General features: G+C 36.2%; 1 protein-coding gene across 7 annotated transcripts in view; it reads left to right on the forward strand.

The window, feature by feature from the left end:
* Nucleotides 1-20843, forward strand: part of BTRC (beta-transducin repeat containing E3 ubiquitin protein ligase) — a 179236-nt gene that overhangs the window by 79084 nt on the left and 79309 nt on the right. For 4 of the 7 annotated variants that reach the window (XM_015063030.3, XM_015063033.3, XM_015063032.3 and 1 more), the window contains one exon: nucleotides 17624-17701. The exons of the other annotated variants lie outside the window; for them this stretch is intronic. In XM_015063030.3, the coding sequence (XP_014918516.1) occupies nucleotides 17624-17701 (78 nt within the window). The remainder of the gene's footprint in view (nucleotides 1-17623; nucleotides 17702-20843) is intronic. 7 annotated transcript variants of the gene reach the window in all.

Below are 20843 nucleotides of genomic sequence, written 5' to 3' on the forward strand. Positions count from 1 at the left end.
CTAATATTGTGTAGGCAAGTTTTTTTATTGTAAGATGGAACTACATAGGGTTTTTGTACAAGTGGCTTTGATAAAAATGACTGAAGTATATGATGTGTGCTCTATATAGGCTGTAAGGGGAAAATGCATTTTGACATCATGTAGATCTAAAGCTTTAACAAACAATATTGCCATTCACAACTAGCCATAATCCCATTTAATTCATATATAGAGGGAGTACTTTCTGTGTGCCAGGTACTGTACAGAGAATTGGGCATAAATTAAGAGTCAGGCCCTGTCCTCAAGGAGCTTAGAGTCATTTATTAGACAGTTGTGGAGAACCTATGTACCAGGGCACTATGCATATAATTTGAGGCATTGCTACTGTGAGTAACCATTAGTTTAATGTATTTTTCCCTTTCATTGAGCTAGAGGCCTGGCATAATAGCAGCCCTAAGGAGCAGTACACTGATGTTCACATCAGATATAACTCATCTCAGCCAAAAGAGTGATATGCATATTTCAGACTAGTCTGTCTCTTTAATGGCTTTCCCTTCTTCCTTTAGACACCTTCCAAGGGAGCAGTATTGTTTTTAGTAGTTTTACATACAGCTTAAAAAAGAGATGGGTAACATTTATTATAGTGCCTCCTGCTGGTAGAGCACAGATTTTCAATCCTTGTTTCCAGAGTTGGTAGTGCCCACTTGTGATTTGGTAGTTAGGGCTTCTTCTAAGGCCACAAACGGGAAAGAGTCCATTGCATGCAAGGTATAAAATGCTTCTTTAAACAGTCTATTTCTAGAACCTAAATTGTCATGGGACCAGCTCTTCATATAAAAATTCATTGAAACCTGTTTTTCACAGAGTGTGGTAACTCCTTGCCATAGTGCTGTAGTGTTAAAATTCACATTGGCCAGGTTGTTCTGTAAATTAAACACTGACAGCTACCCTCAGGGGAACAGCCAATGTATTTATGATGATGTGCTGATTACACAAAATACACTGCAAGCAGAAAACAGCTGCAGAGAACAAACCTCTTAAAAAGAATACAATTACAAATAGCACCCTCAGTATTTCTAGTGGTGAGTGTAGAATACAGCATGCTAATGCAGGTTTCTTACTTAGTCTGCCTGAAAACAAAAAATCTGAAGGAGATAAGTTAAATTATGGTTGATTGCACATGTGGTGCCAACAGAGCAGTAAACAAATTTTGTTTCTGAAGAGTATAGGTACAAGTGTACAAATAGCAGGTGTATAGTAGCCTCCCCGCCCCCGCCCCAGCCCCCGCCCCCGCTTTTGGTAGTAGGTTTCTCATATACAGTAGGGCATGGCCTTGTTTTAAGCATTCTGGACACTTGAAGGATATTACACAATGAATGGAGCAGGAGAGTAAATTGTGTTTTAAAAAATCCAGGAGAAATGCAATATTTTGGGATTGTAGATATCAACATTTCTTTTGAGATGCGGCTCAGTATTTTCACTGTTATTAATAGCTTTGAAGATGTTTACCTTTGGAATTAGTAAGAGGAACCGTGACTCTGTATCTATGGTAAGGTCTTTGTACTTTCTTAGATTCTCTTTTTTTCAAGAATATGGTGTTTTAGGATACCGGAACGGCTGGGCGATTACATATTTTTAGGAAAATCCACTTTCAAGCGTGTCCCCTTTCATCCCTGCATGTTCCTGGTTACATGCAGACAAGTAAGAAGAAGATAAGAAAAAAATAGTTTTCCTTGTTTGAGATTCTGTTACAGTTTAGGGTTAGTATCTATAAAATATTTTAGGTGCTGGGCATGGTAGCTTCTGTTTAAATCAGTAGAAAATATGTTGATCTTCCAAGACATAAATTTACTCAAGCCAACTCTAAGGTAGAGGGACATAGTGATTGGAAACAGTTCACTTCACCCGCCTGAAACTAAGAATCAACTTTTCAGTATATGGATCACTGGTATGTAATAATCGACTATTATTGGTCTGTCTGTTGGTCTCTTTTTAAATCAGTTTGGAACCTCCTGGAGTTATTTTCTTGCTCTGCTGACATCAATCCCATGTGGCAGAGGAGTTGTATATAACCGGTTTGGTTTAATCAATAGAATAATTGATAAACCAGATAAGATTTAAACTGATTATAGCCCCCAACAGAATTCCCCAGAGGCCTTGGACTCTCTTAATTTTGACATGTGTGTTGTGTACCCTGAGGATGAAGTGCAGTTTGAATTATCTGTTTTTATTTGCTTAATGACGGGGAGGGTGTTAAAGTCAAATGTTTAATTAACCCAGCAATGGGCTGCGTTGTCACTTACACACAGCTGATTGAGATATCTCATGGAGAATACTGAATAGGAATGATAATGTGGCACTGGGACGGAAGATTGCTTTTTCAATCCATTTGCTGGGTCACTGCTTTGAATGTCTTATTGGATGAAAGGCATTCAGCCTGGAGAAAAAATTCAGCATTTAAGTACATTTTGTTCTCTTCCCCCCCCAGCCTCCTCCCTGCCCAGAAGTTAACTAAAACAGATATGTTCTAGGTTTAATAAGCCATTCATGTACTAGTAAGAGATCAGGGTAGTCAGTAGCCTCAAGCTACATAATTTCCTGTGGAAACGGAAAAATTCTACTAGCCTCCAAGGTATTCTAAATGTGAGCTCTTTTGTCCCTCACATGCCTTGTTCCTTGCCATTATTGTGTAGTTGTCTTTGGTTTCTTGTCTCTTGCCTTTTGCTGTTGTGTTTGCTTGATATGCAGCTACTCTAAGGCCATGGACAGATCCTTTTCTCCTAAAGAAGCATATTCTTCTGTACATTTTTGCCATTTCATGCTGCTGGCTTCTATTCAGTTATATTTCTGATCAAATATTGTAGTAAGATTGTTGAACTATTTAGAAAGATGAAAATGTGAGGCATAGAGCTTCTTGTTCCTTTTGTTACTTCTATTATATAAACAGTTGGTTCCCGGTATATTTCATTTTGTTGAGAGGCAGTTTGCTTTCTGTATGGACTAAAAAACTAGGCCAGGAAAGATTCTAATAGCCACACACCATCAAAAATGCAGTCCAGGCAATTGGAGTTTTAATGACTTGCTGCCCTGACTAGCTTTATAATCAAATGTGAAATTCTTTGGAGGCATACTGAGCAAAACTTTAAAAAAATTTTATCATGACTTTCCTTCTTTGTGGTTCTTATGTTTCTTCCTTCTATCCCCTAAAGATCTAAACCAGGAATTTACTAATTTTTTTTCTTTGCTTTAGTCATTTGTATTCCACAGAGCACAATAGGGAGAAGGATACAAGATTGATTTTTTTTATGTGTGTCCTCATGAAAGCATAGTGTGGGGCATGACTACTTGGAGGCACGGGGTGGGGTGTGGGGAGTGGGGCGGGGGGAGCGGATTTACAAAGCAATAGAAGCGTGCAGCTAGTTTTCAGGCGCAGGTTGGAGTTTTGCGGGTCAAGGCAGACCAGACGAGTAGCTTATCTTGAGGGACGCAAGTAATAGACCAAATATAGAGCAGCTATTTCAGGAATCATGTAGGTCATTTAATTATCCATTATGATTGAGTGGCTAATGCTCTTTTGGCAATTACATGACCTCTGTTATTCTTGAAACCTTTCCAGGCCCTCGTGGGTCGAATGACCCACCAGTCAGTGCTTGCAGACTTCATTCCACTCAGAAGGAAAAGAGATGCTGGGAACTACTGGCATTTAGAAATGGCTATGCTTTCTTTACCAACCACTACCCAGAATGTCTTTGTACAGCAGTCAGTGATAGGCAACTGGTTTTGAAGTCAACTATTCCTTCATTGCCTTCATTGCAGGAGCAAGAGATCCATTGGTTTCCACAAGAGGGAATTGTGGCAAAACAAACTAAATACCAAGTTGGTTCTTAGGCTATTCACAGGTTCTGGGCTGTGAGAACAAGTACTAACGTGTTAAAACTAATGTTTGATATCTGTCAAACCAGTTATCCAATATGGAGGTCTAAAGTTAGTAAAGTGATTTTTTTTCATCCATAACACAACAAAATACTATTGATGATAATAACAGATTTTTAAAAATCATTGATTAAAACTAGTCCCATTTAAATTGGCTAATCATTATAATTTTTATCATTTTAGCATGATTATTTAATTAAATAAAAAGGCCATTTTAAAATGAGCTGCTGATCCAAGGTCGAATAATTCTGGAACATTTGGATTAATATTTCTCATGTGTTTTTTCTTTAATCAACAAAGGATCATTAATATTTGCAAAGAAAGCTCTTTACTTCTGCCAAATGGTAGTAAAACTTACTTTTTCAATTTGTAGTGACTTTTCATGTAATTCTGAGAAAAGAAAATAATGTAGATTTGTTGTGACTCTTTAAGAACAATTTTGGTATAGAAAGTAATGACACATAAACTGTTTGTAGGATTTGTCAGGAATGCATAAACAAAATTCTGTATACTTAACCAAATGGAAGATTTAAGGTATTTAATCATTCTCTAGTATTCCAATAATTTAAGACCATAGGCTTAAGAGAAATAGTTTTGTTAGAGAAACACACAAACATACCCTTTAAGTAGAAACCATTTGCATTGTTATATAAAAAAAAAAATCTGGAGAAAAAGAAAACTGTTTTTAAATTTGTTATACTTAAAGAGCATTGTTAAAAGAACAGCAGCCAACCTACAAAGGTTGTTTATTCCTGGGGCGGTAAAATTAGCCATCTTTCCAAATAAATTTGTTAAAGTACTCCTGGTAGAACTATGAAGTTAATCTGTTTTGGTTTTATTTTCATTTTGTTGTTTGGTAATATTGACAAATGAAAAATTGAAGCCATGAATTGTTATTTATAACCTTTGACCCTTCAGAAATAGAAGACTTCTCACTTAAATTTTAAATCCTTTAGGCCAATACTACCTTGGTATCTGGCTATTTAGAGGCCTATGAGAATATAGTCATTATAAATTATATTAGCTGTTTTCTGTTTAAAAACATATTTTCCCTTATTGTAGTTTTTTAAAAAATTCTGTGGTGGAGATGAGCAGAAAATGAGAAAGCAGAATTTATAGTAAAAGCAAAAGTTACAGCTTAAAGCCGAGTATCCTGGATAAGGAGTGTAGTTAGTCTGTTTGGCATTTTAAGAAGAAAGCAAGAGATATAAAACAAAGTGTGATTTTTTTTATTTCTTATTGATATATTGCAGTTCTTTAAGGCATATCCTTCAAGTATATGTTGGCCTATGTTGGACCATGTTTTTCTACCCTTGGGAACCAAAAATCTATATAAGTCTATGTAAGAGGAGATGATATTTGTAATTTTAAAGACCTGAAAATTCGCTAAGACTTTGTATAATTAGTGGAAAAGTCCAGAGGATAATAAGCCCACAAAATAGTAATTTTTTAATAATAATAAGAAAAAAAGTAATTAAATAAGGGACAGTTCACAACTGAAATACATACCTGACACAGATCTTAACCTAGTCCAATCTGGTTTTTAGAAATTTACTTACTTACGTGGAAGGATTTCATTTTTACCCCACAATAGGTAGACATTGGGGATATTACAGTTTATCAACTTTAAAGAAGCCTTTAATTTTTTTTCATGATATTGTTGAATTGTAATCAAATGGGAACACCAAAACAGGGAAGACATCCAAGGTGACGAAAATCATTTAGCAGAAAAAAATCAGGAATAGGGATGAGAGAAATAACTAATCTGCAGACAGAAAGGATTTTGGCATACATCCTAAGGGTTCTATAGTTCTCAACCCCATTTTGAGAAATCAAAAAGATCTACAGAATGCAGATGTCTTTGAGTTACAAAAATAACCAGATGTGCTTATTGTAGAAGCAAATGTTTGCCTCTTAATTCACCTAAAACTATATGCAGAGGATCTCTGGATGAAATATTGTGTAAATATGGCAGAAAAGAAAATTGTGGCATGAAAGGCTCTGCCCTAAACACATAATCAAAAAGGTAGTATCTTGAAAAGGAAAACAAACAACACCCATTCTTTAAGATCCATGTAGATTTAAAGGTAAAAGAGGTAAATTAAGCTAGAAACACTTTTGTTTCACATGGTAGGTGAGTTTGGTTTTATATTACATGTGTCTTTTTATCCCAAATCTTTGGTGAATTTTTGTTCACCTTACCATGCTTGTTTAGCTACTTCGTGTTTTGTCAATTGTATTTTAAACAGTGAAAGCATATGCATGAAACTCCTTTTTTTCCTGAATGAGAGTGATAGTTGTCTTAGTTCTGTCAAGAAAAACAACCTACAGTAGTATATAAATGCCCCCTTGTAAGCCTATTGGGATTTTTAAAAATATTAAGCCACATTGTTACAAGTAAATGCAGTTTTGTGACCTAATTGGGATGTTAAGCAGAATAAAATGAAAAAATAGGTGCTGGAAAGGTCAAGGTGTAAAGTTTTTGGTTTGTTTTTAAATCAAGCCTTTCGAATCAAAAACCTTTAGAGTTTAAATAGACTATTACTTCTGATGTGGAGCATATTAACATAATTACAAACTCTTTTATATACTCCTGGTCATTCTTAAGTTGAGGTTCAGCCTTTAAGTCACACAGCTGACTGTGTTGAGACTGCTGTGTGATAGCTCTTCTATTCACAAGACGTGTAAAACAAGTAACTGTTTCAGCTTTTTTTTTTTAATTCCCATGTGTATTGGCAGAAATTCATCCTTTTCCTATAGCTGTACATTTAATGGTGAAGTATTAAAATGCCATATTACAGTGTATTCTGTAACTTGAAAGTTAACAAAAGCATGCTTGTTCCTTCCTGCCCTTGCCTTGTCACTCCCTGGTGCAGCTCCTCGCTTCCATCCTTCTTATCGGAGTATCTCAGTGTTTAGTTGAGCTTGTTTATCTGAAAAGAGCAGGAGGCAGGCTTTTAGGGAGTAAGCTACATGTTCCAGTATAACAGGCACCAATGCTGTTTGACTTGAAAAACATTTGATCTCTTACATTAACAGCCCGTGTCACTGTAATAGAGACTACAGCTGGGCTGCTGCTCAGTTTTCTATTATTTTCGCTTTGAAATAACTGTTAGTGCTGCTCCAAAATCTCCGTGTTTAAAATTGTATATTGGCTGTCCCCCCAGGACTCGTAAGTAAACAAGGTGATATGTGTGGCCAGGAGCATATTTTGTTAGCTTTGTTTTAAATAAGAATCTTCCCTATCTAAATATGGTGTTTGTCTGATCCCTCATAGTGTGCATGCTTTTGTAAATTTGTAGATCTAGCAGTATTGTAAAGCAGACTTTTGTTTGTTACTAATGCGTGAGCCTGATCAGTAACTATTAATTAGGAACTTTTTCCCTCGAATTAATGAAGCATTTAGTTTTCTCATGAAGCTTAACTTCAAATATCCTGCACAATTTCCCTAAGTATAGCAGTAGTTGAAAATGGGTAAGCAAGAATTTAAGGGGTATGTTTGTTAGGCTTAAATATGCTTAGCTTTGTTTTAAAATATTCAGTTATTGGTAATTTCTGTGCCAGGAATACTCTGACAATTGGAATTAAAGTAGCAGTATTTAAAGAATAGAAAATCAAATTTGTAAATTCAGTTTGTTGTTTTCTTCCTTTTTTGAAGTACCTCTTATTTTAATAGTGGTAGAACGGCAGATTATAGTATTGGTGGAATGATAGCAATCTTACTCCTTTTCTTCCTTTCTGTATTTATTAAAAACCCAGTATGTTTTCCTCTTCTAATTATTTTCTGGTATCCTACAGAACTACCAAGCCACCCAACACTTTCTTTGAACTTAACCTAAAATACATATATCAGCTAGCACAAGTATAATTGGTTGAAAGGCAGCCATCTATCTGGGAGTTCTTCTAAATACTGAATGTGTCATGTGCTTTGACAGGACATATCTGTAATATCTCTGAATACAGAAAGCACTTTCTGTGTTAGCTGTAGGTGTTAATGCAGTAGTGTGTTTTAAGAATGTGTGCAGTGCAAATTCAAGCTTGTGAGGTAATGACAAGTGTTTGCCTGCATAGACAATATATTTTTCCCCCTGAGGTCCCCACACACCTAGTTTCCCTCAAGCTCATCATCTCTGTCAGGTTAATCAATAGGCACCGTATGGCAGAGGGTCAGTAATCAGTGTCATCGTGCCTTTAAATCGTGTTGAAAATTTGCTTAAAGCCTGGGCCAATTAACATCGAGATGATGAATGGATGGGAAGATGGGAAGAGCCTGGCGCTCAGGGGCTTTGTGAGGAGTAGATGCTCAGCTGTTGAGCAGCAGACACCAGCGAATAAAATCAGCCATTCATGTGAGCTCAGTCCACCCACTCTTAATGATAATGTCAATCTAGCAAAATATATACACATTGGAGTTGTCACGAGTTCATAAATCAAAGGAGTTTGTCAAAGGCATTCAGATTAACGAGGCAGCAGCAATAACAAGTCAAATTTGCATAGAGAATTGCTCGAATCTCAGTAAATTATGATCCTGTTTTTCATTTGATTATTTGCTAATGTCTCAAGAGGGAGAATGATTATATTAGCATGCAAAATCTACTCCAGAAGTAGAAATCTGAAGTATAGAAGACCAGCACACTATGACAATTAATCAGTTTCTGCATAGTAGCATAAATGCACAAGGCCCAGAAATGAACTTCTTTTTTATTATTATTTCTCCTTGCTACTGATCCAAATGGTTCAGCTTGACAGAGACTTTATATTGCTTTAACAGTGTTCTGAATTGTGCCTGCAGGCAAGACATAGTTATGCAGCTATAACCAACCTATCCATCTGCCAACCAGATTGGAATTCTCCTATCCAAGGCTTCCATTAACCCCCACTGACAGCTCCAAACAGGATTAAGAATTTGGAAGCATAAAAAATAGTTGTTCTTTGCAAATATACACAATCCCTTTGCATTTTTAGAAAGGCTGCATCTGTAGTGTTTTATAATTAGTGCCGGACAGTGTCGCAGGGGAAAAAATCTAGTTGGTAGTTTTTTTTACTTCTCTCATAGGAAGTAAGACAGTACTAATGGAAATCCTGTGTGTTTGGTTGTCTGATAGTGCTTTCCATTATATCTGGTTCCTAGCACTGTGCTTGGATTGGTATATTACTAGAAAATACCACTTCTTGAAAGCTTTAACTGGAAGATCTTGTTGAAGTTTAGCAGGATGGGGAGGCTTTGATGTGGTTGTGGTTTAATCGAGTATGTCAAATGATAAACGTGCTGGAGAAGCAGTGTGCATGAAAACATGCCAGAGAATATTATCTTATGAGGACACTTCAGGTCCTCCCTAGAGCTGGTCCTTGAATAGGATTCTTCAGTCAGCTTCTGAACTTAAATGACCTATGTTTTCCCCAATGTATCCTAGAAGGATTAATTAAAATTTGTTTAGATACACACACACATATTTTGGTTGTCACCTTTCACTAAAGGGTTTGAGTGGTTCTTATCCATGTAGTTAAATTACCTTTAACCTTGTAGAATTGTTTCTGTTTTTGAGAATTGCAAATCATATATATTTGGAGGCTGTTCTTAGTTCCAAATGATATATTAAGTTAATGGGAAAAATATTAATTCAATTACTAATTTACCAATCAAGCCCACTGTATGATGTTTGCAACTAGCTATTAGAAATTGGTCTCAAGATTTCATCTTTCATGTGGTTGTCATTCTATGTGATGATGCTCAAATGACTCCGTTTTTTAAATGTGTTCAAAATCAGAGTCAAAATCACCACAATTTACCCACTTCACTAAAATGATATAACTTTCCTGGTTACAGAATCCTTTGAATTTTCTCAATAAGAAATGTGGCATAGGTGGGGAATGTTACTTCTAGTGTTGGCAGTGATTATTTTATTTATAACAGATGTCTATTTAGACAGACTCAGGCTCTGTTGCACCATCCAACCTTGAGCAAGATGCTTATTCAAAGATTATGATAAGTCATTACAAGTGGCTTGACTTTTCATCACTGTGTAAATTAGTTTAGTTTTTCATTTGATTATATAATCAACTCTTGATTATCCATGTCATCAGGAGTTGTGTGTTCGAATAGATAACTGAAAACAGTAAATAAGCCACTTACTAGGTCGTGGAGAATATTGCCCTAGCCGTAAACCTGCTGTGTGCTATCATCAAAATCCGTCTACTTGTTTTGGACACTGGGAGAAACAAATAAAATCCAGTTCTGAAGAATCAGGAGTGCTTTGCTTATCCACAGAAGAACTTTTCCTTCTTAATCAAGGCTTGGCAAACTTTAACTGTAAAGGACCAGACAATAAATATTTGAGGCTTTCTGGGCCATAGGATCTCTATTGTGATTATTCACCTTTGCCATTGATGTATGCAAGTTGCCATAGATAAAAGGTGAATGAATGAGTGGAGTTGGCTAAGTTCCAGTAAAACATTATTTGCAAAAACTTTATTTAGAGCAGGAACTTGCTAGCTCCTGCTTTAAATTGTCATGCTGACATCCTTAGTGATGGGCTAGTAGGACTGTAGTTGGGCTATCACTTTGAAGGTTTTCTGCTTTGAAAATCTTTTTTTTTACTAAAAATTTTTTTTACATTTTTTTATTTTTGAAAGACAGAGACAGAGCACAAGTGGGGGAGGGGCAGAGAGAAGGAGACACAGAATCCAAAGCAGGCTCCAGGCTTCGAGCTGTCAGCACAGAGCCCGATTCAGGGCTCAAACCCACAAACCGCGAGATCGTGACCAGAGCTGAAGTTGGATGCTTAACCGACTGAGCCACCTAGGCGCCCCTGAAAATATTTTTTAAAGCTAGCTGGACAATGTGGGTATAGGGCTTTGATTATTTATTAAGCACTTATCTGTATATTATGTAATGTGTTGGGAAGTACACGGAGCCACAAAGACTTTACCCAGTAAGCTTTCAGTGTTATTGGGTAGCTGAGAGTAACATGCAGACATTTACCTAATTAAGTGCTCAACTGTGTGGACCAAGATAAAAATGTTAAGGAATTTCCAGTAGGGAAAGATGGAATAGCTGTATGGTTTCTTAGAGAATTCGACAGTTGAAACTCATTTCAAGAATGGGTAGGACTTGAATAGATTAAATAATTTTCTTGTGTTTATAATTGTTGAATGAATGACATTAAAATTAAGGATCCTTCCAGCCTGAAAATGTTGAGGTCATATCACTTGTTTATAAGACTGTGAAGAGACTTGCTTGACTAGGGCAGAAAATGTATGTTGAGGGAAATAACTTGGTGTAATGTGGCAGAAAATTCTGGAAGATCTTGAAAATCAGGCCTAGAACTTAATATTTGATTCCATAGATACAAAGGGCTACTGAACGTTTTTAAGGAAAAAAGACCACCATGAAATTGGTGGTGTTTAAGAAAGATTAATCTGGCAATAGCATTCAATCCAGCAAACGCTTAAAAGCTCATATTATGTTCTCAAACTTTGTGCTGGAAAATGCAGATGAAAAAGAAACTGCCCCTGCTCAGAAGGAATCTTACAGTGGGGAGTAGGGGTGGGAAGCTTGTTCACAGAGAGATATAATATAGAGAGATATAAAGTAGAAGTGCCAAAATAGAAATAAAGTGCTAATTCAGAGTAATCAGTTCCATCTGGGGTAAGTGGGTGTAGGTGGAGGAGGGGATAAGCGTAGGCTTCCCTGACAAAGTATCGTTTTAGTTGATTCTTGAATCAGGATTTTGATGATGGAGAGATCAGGAAAGGAGTCTAGTACACACTGAGGGAATAGAATTAGCAAAAGCACAGGGATGAGAGAGTGCTTTTCATACTTTGGAGAATGGTAAATAATGTCATGTAAATGGTTCCAGAGACTGATGGAAAGGTAAATTGTCCAGATTGTGGATGCTATACTAAGAGGTTTGGACTTAATCCTGAAGGTGACAGAGAGCTATAAAAGGTGTTTGAGCAAGGTGTGGGGTGAGATGAGGTAAGTCTTTTTAGAACGATGATTTTGACAGTAGTGTATAGAATGGTTTAGATAAGGGTTTCGGTAAGTGTGTCAGAAGGCTGTCTCAATAGTAATAGCATTGGTGGTGGCCTAGAGTAGAGACTGGAAATACAAACCAAGGGTTAGATCTATTAAAAAAGATGATTCAAAGGAAAAATTGAAAACCTGAAATTGGTTAGATACATTCAAAGAAAAAAAAAGTCGGGGGGAGGGATGAGTAAAAATTGACTGAGGATTTAAGTTTGAGGTGGAAAGAAAAGTTGGGAGAGAAGGAGGTGGCCTAAGATGGGTAAGAATGGTAAAAGAGTGCCTTAAATTTGGATATGTTGATTTTGAGACAGGTTATTTAAATTTATCACCTGAATACTTTCTTTGAGATGATTTCTTTTTCTTTTTTATTCAACTCGAGGTTACTCCTGGACACATTTTATCCAAAATACATCCCTGAGATCTAATGCACAGGCTTTAGCATTATTTCACTTTATTGACTTTTTCCTACCCAAACATCTGTGAGTATGTGTATAGGTGTTACAACCCAAATGCTTCCAGTTTGAAGTTACAATTCTAAACTAGTAAGTGCTGGACTAAGAGAGGGGGTGCAGGCATGAGGGTGGGGCAGGCAGAGAGAGCGGGAGAAAGAGAATCCAAAGCAGGCTCTATGCTGTCAGCACAGAGCCTGATGCTTGGCTTGAGCTCAGGAATTGTGAGATCATGACCTGAGCCGAAATCAAGAGTCAGATGCTTAACCTACTGAGCCACCCAGGGGCTTCTGGGCTTAAGTGAGAAATATTTGAATTAAAGGTAATAAATTTATGAAAGGTAATGAAATATTTTAGAAATATTTTAATATACTGCTACTATTTATACCATATTATTGCTCCAGGACTACAAATACATTCTGCAAATGTGTTTACTATAATGAAATGTTTAATCTGAGTATTGTGAATGAGCTGTAATAGGCAGTCAGATTCTTCTAGTTGGCTCAGGGTTAAGTGGTAGAATGTAACTTTTATTTATATTTGAGGGAATTTTTCCCCCAAAATTTATTTTTCACTTATCTGACTTATACCTTTCCATTTTTTTTAAGTTCATTTATTTTGAGAGAGAGAGAGAGCAAGTTGGGAGGGGCAGAGAGAGAGAGAGAGAGAGAGAGAGAGAGAATCCCAAGCAGGCGCCGTGCTGTCAGCACAGAGCCCAGTGCGGGGCTCAAACTCACGAACCATGAGATCATGACCTGAGCCTAAATCAAGAGTCAGACGCTTAACCAGCTGAGCCCCGTCTTTCCATTTTTAAACATATTTTCCTCTAGGTTTCATCAGTTTTACTTGTTATTTTTTATTTTCACATGATTTCAGAATTCCAGAACAGTTGAAAGAATAGTGAAAAGAGTCCCCTTATACTGTTCACACATATTCTCCACATATTAACATGTTGCCACATTTGCTTTATCTTTGTTTATGTGGAAACATGTGCTCACATTCATTTACTTATTATTTTTTCTGAACCTTTTGAAAGTTAGTTACAGATATAATGTCCTTTTTCCAACATAAGTGTTTCATTGTATGTTCCAAAAAACAAGGATATTCTTTCAAATAATCACAGTACAAATTATCAAAATCAGGAAACAATGTATAAAGAAACTGTGGAGCATCCATACAGTGATACTACTTGACAGTAAAAAGGAAAGAACTACTGGTCTATTCAACAAGAGTGAATCTCAGATGTATTAAGCCAAGTGGGTAAAGGCTCAAAAAATTACATAGTATATGATTCCATTTTGTGATATTTGGAAAAGATAAAATTATTGAGACAAAAAAAATCTGTGATTACTAGAGAAAGGGGCTCACTGGATAAGGGCAGTGCAAGAGAATTTGGGAAATGATACATCTTGAGTGCGGTGGTAGTTACATAACGGTATGTTTTTTGTCAAACTCGTATAACTAAACACCAAAACAAGTGAATTTTTCTGTATGTAAATTTTAAAAGTGAGGAAACAATCAGGCAATTAACACCAATACAATGTTATTAGCTCATCTGTAGACCTTATTCAAATTTTTCTAATTGTTCCAGTAATGTTTTTTATACCATTATGTCACAATACTCAGTACTTAACCATCAAAATCAAATGCAGTAGAGGGGTCAGGAAGAAGAAAATTGTGGGTGTGGTCTAGATAGGCACTACTCATTCTGTTAGATGCAGATCACTGTTGTCACTATGTAAGTGTGTACAGAGGAGTTTACCATCAATTTTACCCCCACCCCAGTGATCTCAGAGCACAAGTTGCATTCAGTTGTCATGTCTCTTTAGTTTCCTTTCACCTGAAACAGATCCTTAGTCTTTCTTTGTATTTCATGACTGTGACATTTTTTGTTAGTACAATACTAGTAATTTTAAAAAATTACTCAATCCCTCAATTTGGGTTAGTCTGATATTTTCTGTGATCAGATTGAGCTTAGATATTTTTGGCAAGGTTACCTCAGAAGTAATAATGTGTTCTTCTCAGTACATCATATCAAGAGGCACATAATGTTAAAGTAGTGTCTATCAGATCTCTCTACTGTGAGGTAGAGATAAGTAAATCAGATTAAGAGAGTCAGGAGGAAGAAAATTGTGGATATGGGCTAGATAGTTGCCGCTCATTAGGTTCACGTTACTGTTTTCACAATGTAATTTAGTATATAGAGAGTTTACCATCAATTTTGTTTCCCTTCCTGTACGTATACAGTAAAAATGTGCTTTATGGTGACTTTACTATAATAAACTTTGACCAAAACATAACTAGGCTTCCAGTTTATTATGATGACATTTTTACAAAACATAATTAACGTTCAAATATAGTAATTTACATTGAATTAAACCAGTTTTGATTATAAATGGTACTTCATTTAAGGGAGGGTGGAACTTCATGGTCTGGGGAATAGTTACTTGCAAATTGTAAGTTTATAATTGAATACTGCCTTAAGTTTGTATTCTGTAAAACATTTAATTTTTTAATTTTAGCATTTAAAACTTTGATTTATACTTTATTTTTTATTTTGTTTAACGTTTATTTATTTACTTTGTGAAAGAGAGAGAGAGAACAAGAGCTGGGGAGGGGCAGAGAGGGAGAGAGAATATCCCAAGCAGGCTCTGCACTGTCAGCACAGAGCCCGACACAGGGCTCAACCACACAAACCATGAATCATGACCTGAGCCAAAACCAAGAGTCAGACACTTAACTGACTAAGCCACCTAGGCGCCCCTATATTTTCTTTTTTTTTTAAAAAAAGTTAAATACTCAAGTTGATCTTACGGGTTTAATGTTGGCCTTTCCCCTCCTTTGCTTATCTTACAGTGGCATACATTGCTAGTTTCCTTGTTTGGAATGCTTTATAGTCATTAATTCAGCTTTATCTCTCTGTTTTGTAGGTAGACTAAATTACTTTTTTTTCAAAATGGGGAGAAAAAACAGAATTCTGAAGTTATTGAGTCTCTCTGTCCCTTGCTTATAGCAAAGCATATTTTTTTCTTTTTTGTCTTAATTTTAGGGACCATTACCTTCAAGTGGTCATCACAAATATAAAATATCAGGTTAAATCTCATAAGAGATTTCTGACCAAAAGGAACACCTTACAGTAGTAGTCTGTCACCCAACTACAGGTAATGCACAGGGCCCACAGATTGTAGCCACAGAGGTGCAAAGGCCCTAAAATGACACTATATATATGCTGCTTGTCCTTTAATATATTTTAAAATACAATATTTGATACAAACCAGAAAAGGTACACCTAAGTGTAAAGTACAGTTATGGTCCTATACTCTACTAATAACTTCATACTTGTATGAAAATTTTCAGATCAACTCATGTTTGGAAACAATTCCTGGATCTAAAAATAAAGTAGCTCCCCAGTTAGACTGTGTTGGATATATGTAATGAGTATTTTAAACTTGCAAATATTAAAATATTAACACTATAAATGTAGTTGTGGAAAATAGTACCCAAAAATATGTATTCGGAGTTTCTGTATTTTGCCTTGCAGATAGTGACTTACATGTGTTGATTACCAGATTTTTTTTCTATTATTTTGTATTGTGGTAAAAATATATAACAAAATTAATCACCTTAACCATTTTTTAGTGGTGTTAAATACATTCATAATGTTTTGCAACCATCACCCCCATCTGTCTCCATAATTCTCCATCTTGTAAAACTGAAATTCTATACCCGTTAAACAATAATTCCCCATTCCCCCCTTCTCCCAGTCCCTGGCAATCACCATCCGCTTTCTGTATGATTTTGACTACTCTGAGTATCTCATATATGTGGAATCATACAGTGTTTATCTTTCTGTGACTGACTTATGTCACTTAGCATAATGTTCTCAAGGTTTGTCCATGTTGTAGCCTGTATCATTTTCCTTCCTTTTTGAGGCTGAACCCTGTTCCTTTGATGTATACACCACATTTTATTTATCCCTTCCATCAGTCAGTGGACACTTGGATTGCTTCCACCTTTTAGCTATTGTGGGTAATGCTGCTATGAACATGAACGTGCACATACCTCCTTGAGACTCTGCTTTCTACTCTTTTGAGTATATACCAGAAGTGGAATTGTTGGATCATATGATAATTCTATTTTTAATTTTTGAGGAACCACCATACTGTTTTCCATAGCAGCTGTTTCTACATTCATACTAACAGTGCATAAGAGTTCCAATTTCTCAGCAACCTTGCCAATATATATTTTGGTTTTTGTCTGTTTTTTATAGTCGCCTTCTTGATGAATGTGATGTGGTATCTACTTACACTTTTTGATTTACATTCTGAAATATGATTAGTGATGTTGGTCATCTTTTTATGTGCTGATTGGCCGTTTGTACCTTCTTTAGAGAAATGTCTAGCCAAGTCCTTTGTGCATTTTTGAATTGGGTTGTTTGGGGTTTTTTGTTTGGTTAGTTGACAACTTCTTTACATATTCTAGATATTAGTCCTTTATCAGATACATGATTTGCAAATATTTTCTCCCATTCTGTGTGTTGCTGCTTTATAATTCTGTTGATATTTAGAATTCTGAACTTGCTTTCAATTGGATTGTTGTTTTTCCTCCTCTTCTTAAGTATTTAAAAATCCCATTGACATTTATGGCCTCCTAGCTGCTATTTGAGATGATAGTGGCAAGAATGGACTCTAATCCTAAAGCGTTGATGAAATGATGTTGTTTTGAGCTAAGTACTATGTTATTTTTAATAAAAGAAAATCAAATCTGAGAAGAAGAAGAAGAGAAAGAACTCTTTTTTTAGGATCCATACTTTGAGAATTTGTAGTGACCAAACATTTAGTATAGTTCAAAACTAATTATTTAAAGAGAAGGTAATAATCATGCTTTAAGTTGTTATCAGCTAAGCATAAACTGGAACTTTCTCATGTCCAGTGCCCACCTGCATTTTCAAAGAGCAATAAACTAGATATCTGATGAATGTGATCTGCTGGGCAGTGCTTAAATATAAATGAAATACTTTCCACCTACGTCCCTACTTACATTTATTTATATACATGGGCATATGTTTTCCTTTACATAAGTGTATGTCTATGTGTATATAAATCTTCAAATGAATAAATGCATAAATATGCATGGTATTCTAGCTTACAGAATTAGAAATGTAATTCAGTTACCCCCACAGAATAAGATTGAAGATAATGAGAACTGAATTAAAGCTTACTTTCTTTCACAGAATTCCTCAGAGAGAGAAGACTGTAATAATGGCGAACCCCCTAGGAAGATAATACCAGAGAAGAATTCACTTAGACAGGTATGAAATTCAGTCTGTCTTAAAGTAAAAAGCTACCAACAACAAAACAAAAGACAGGAAACCCTCAATTTGCCATTCATTAAGCATTAGAGCTTAAATTAAGAGTACTTTGAAGTTGGTCTGGCTATAGCCATCAATTTCAATCAGGTAACATTGTTTTCCCAATCATTTAAAAATATCCTAGGTGTACAAGTACAGGACAGATCGATTGCTTACGTGTAGTGAAAACAACATCAAATAAAAGTTTTCTTATTCAGGAAAAATAACTTGAATTGCTTCTTAAGTGCAGATAGTAGAATAGTTGGCTTTAAATCTTACTTTCCTACTGAGATTCTTAATACATTAAAAAAAATTTAACAATCAAAAGGGATCTGCCTCTAGAGAAGTTAGCTCCTTTTAGTCTGAGCGATATTTGCCTTTTCTAAAAGTAAAGACTGTTATTGATAACCTAAAAAAACTTACTGCTTACTGTGTTCCCAATCCCCAAAGGTAACACATTTTACTTTGAAAGTTAATTCCTTGGTGCTCTCTTTTTTAAAATTAAAATGTCCTGGGCCACTTGGGTGACCAACTTCAGCTCAGGTCACGATCTCACAGTTGATGAGTTTGAGCCCCTCATCAGGCTCTTTGCTGACACCGCAGAGCCTGGAGTCTGCGTCAGATTCTGTGTCTCCCTCTCTCTCTCTCTGCCCCTCCCCTGCTTGCACTCTGTCAGTCTCTGTCTCTCAAGTAAATAAACGTTAAAAAAAACTTTTTTGGGGGTTAAAATGTCCAAAAACATTTCATCAAAAAATTTCTTCTTCTCACTGCCTGTAGCAACAACCTCTAACATCTTCTGTCTCCCACTAGCAACAAAAACAAGTTCTTACAGTGTTGCCAGAGAATAGGCATACCACCTATTAATTTTTAATATATAGTTGGATAAGATGAGAACGAGCAGTAGTAAAAATAATTTTAATTTACTCGCATTATGGCATTATTCTAGGAAAAAGGAGAAGAGGTCTAATATTTGTTGAGTGCCCACCATAACCCTGCTACTTGTTTCATTCCATTCTCACAATCCCCCTGCAAAGTTTCTAGATAGGGTCTCTGATTTATAGATGAAGAAAATGGAGGCTTAGAGAGACTAGAGGACTTGCTTATTATTAGCCAGTCAGTGAGTTAAAACCGAGATCTCCATGTTGCCCAAGTGTTTCTACTTCTGCCTTCTTATTCCGGTTTGTATAGTGTTTGGGTTTTGTTAATGTTTATTTTAGTTTTGAGAGTGAGAGAACACGAGCGAGCATGAGCAGGGGAGGGGCAGAGAGAGAGGGAGACACAGAATCTGAAGCAGGTTCCAGACTCTGAACTGTCAGCACGGAGCCCGACACGGGGCTCGAGACCACAAACTCTGAGATCGTGACCTGAGCCGAAGTCAGACGCTTAACCAACTGAGCCACGCAGGTGCCCCTGTATACAGTGTTAATTTCGGGAGAAAGTACTTGAAACTGTGATATGTCCATTTTTTTATTTACTTTCTGTTAAAAATTTGGGGACGGGCACTTTCGTTTTTTGTAAAAATTATTGTCTAGTAAGTAGAATTGAATCCATTCAGGAAGCTTTGTAAAAAACCCAAACGATCAGTGATTGGTATTGTGCAGTTACAACTTTAACTATTTGGAGACAAACACCTGATCTATAAATCTAAATAAATAGAACAGTATTGAGTAAGATAAATTTAGAGGTGGAAGCGGTCTGCCCACTATTCAGAAACAACTGTCAGAAAACAATGACACAACAAAAAGTTTTGGCAACTTTATTTAAGCTAACAAACGAATTTTCACTCTGCAAAGTTATAAATTAATTTTAATAGGCTGATCCAGATGGTCCATTTGGAAAATGGATAGGCTGATCTGTTGAAAATTAAACTAAATTTATCTCTCTCATACTTCAAACTGAAGCAAGAGAGAGAATCGTGCCTATTAAGTCCAGCACATACAGATGGACCGGCAGGTCACACATGGGACTAATCTGATTCATTTTAAAAATAAATGCATACATTATTGAATCATTTTCTACTTGCAAGATCTGTCGTGTGCAGTATTTGAAAGAGATTTGATGTGGCTTTTTCATTGCTTTTTAGCAGGTTTGCTTCACCCTCTCCACTCTAATATAACAACTGTCTTGTTTTTGTTTTTGTTTTTCCTCCTATTGCTCCACAATGGTTTTTCTAATATCTGCCATTCAGTGTTGAGATCCAAGCTCTGGAGATTAATTAGGTCATGAGGTTTTTTTTTTCCCCCTCCTCTCTTTGTAAAGGGTTTTTTCTCTATTCTCTTTATGAAGAGCATGAACTCAGTGTTCTTGGAAAGAGAAATGGCCTTTAGAAACTGGGAAGTAGGAGATCCTCTTGGGGCCCTCTGAATCTTTTAGCTTCTGGGTGTTTTAACAGCCCCATGAATGCAGATTTGTAAATTTATTGCAGTGCCATCTGGTTTTTTGCTCGAACCAGATTACTGTTGGCTTGTGTCTGTCTATTGTGGTGGTCACTCCCTAGGAGCTTGCCCTCTCAATCTTAGGGAAGAGTGATGAATAGCAGGGGTCAATAGAAGCGGGTCACAGGGCAGCTGTCCGGGACTGCCCTGAACTTGATTACCCCACTGCTGATTTTTTTTAATGTAGGACATAATATATAAGCTGTTTAAACTCCCCCTTTTCTCTGTTGCATGACAATAATGAAGTGCCATTTGCTCCCCCTCCCCACTTTAGTCAAGCTATATAGATAAAAAGATGTCAAAGCTGCCTTTTCCCTAGTGTTGATGTAGGTAGGATTTGCATCATCTAGGCCAATCCCTTGAGATTCTTTTACAGATATTTCTAATGGGATTTCAGGAACTCTTTCACTTTTTATTTTTAAATGCTTGGTTACATAGTAGTGTTTTAAACTGATTTTATAGTTTACATATATTGTTCTAAAGTACAGTTTCACAGGTGTTGATAGACTGTGACTACTGTGTGGTAACTTTGAGTTACTTAATCACTGGAGGAGCTAAAAGACAGGTTATCACTACAATTCTTACAGACATTTAAAGAATAATGAGGGAATATTATAAACAACTTTAAACCACAGCTTTGGCAACTTAGATGAAATGGACTAATTCCT

Source organism: Acinonyx jubatus, chromosome D2 (genome assembly GCF_027475565.1).
Source record: "Acinonyx jubatus isolate Ajub_Pintada_27869175 chromosome D2, VMU_Ajub_asm_v1.0, whole genome shotgun sequence".
Classification (NCBI taxonomy): domain Eukaryota; kingdom Metazoa; phylum Chordata; class Mammalia; order Carnivora; family Felidae; genus Acinonyx; species Acinonyx jubatus.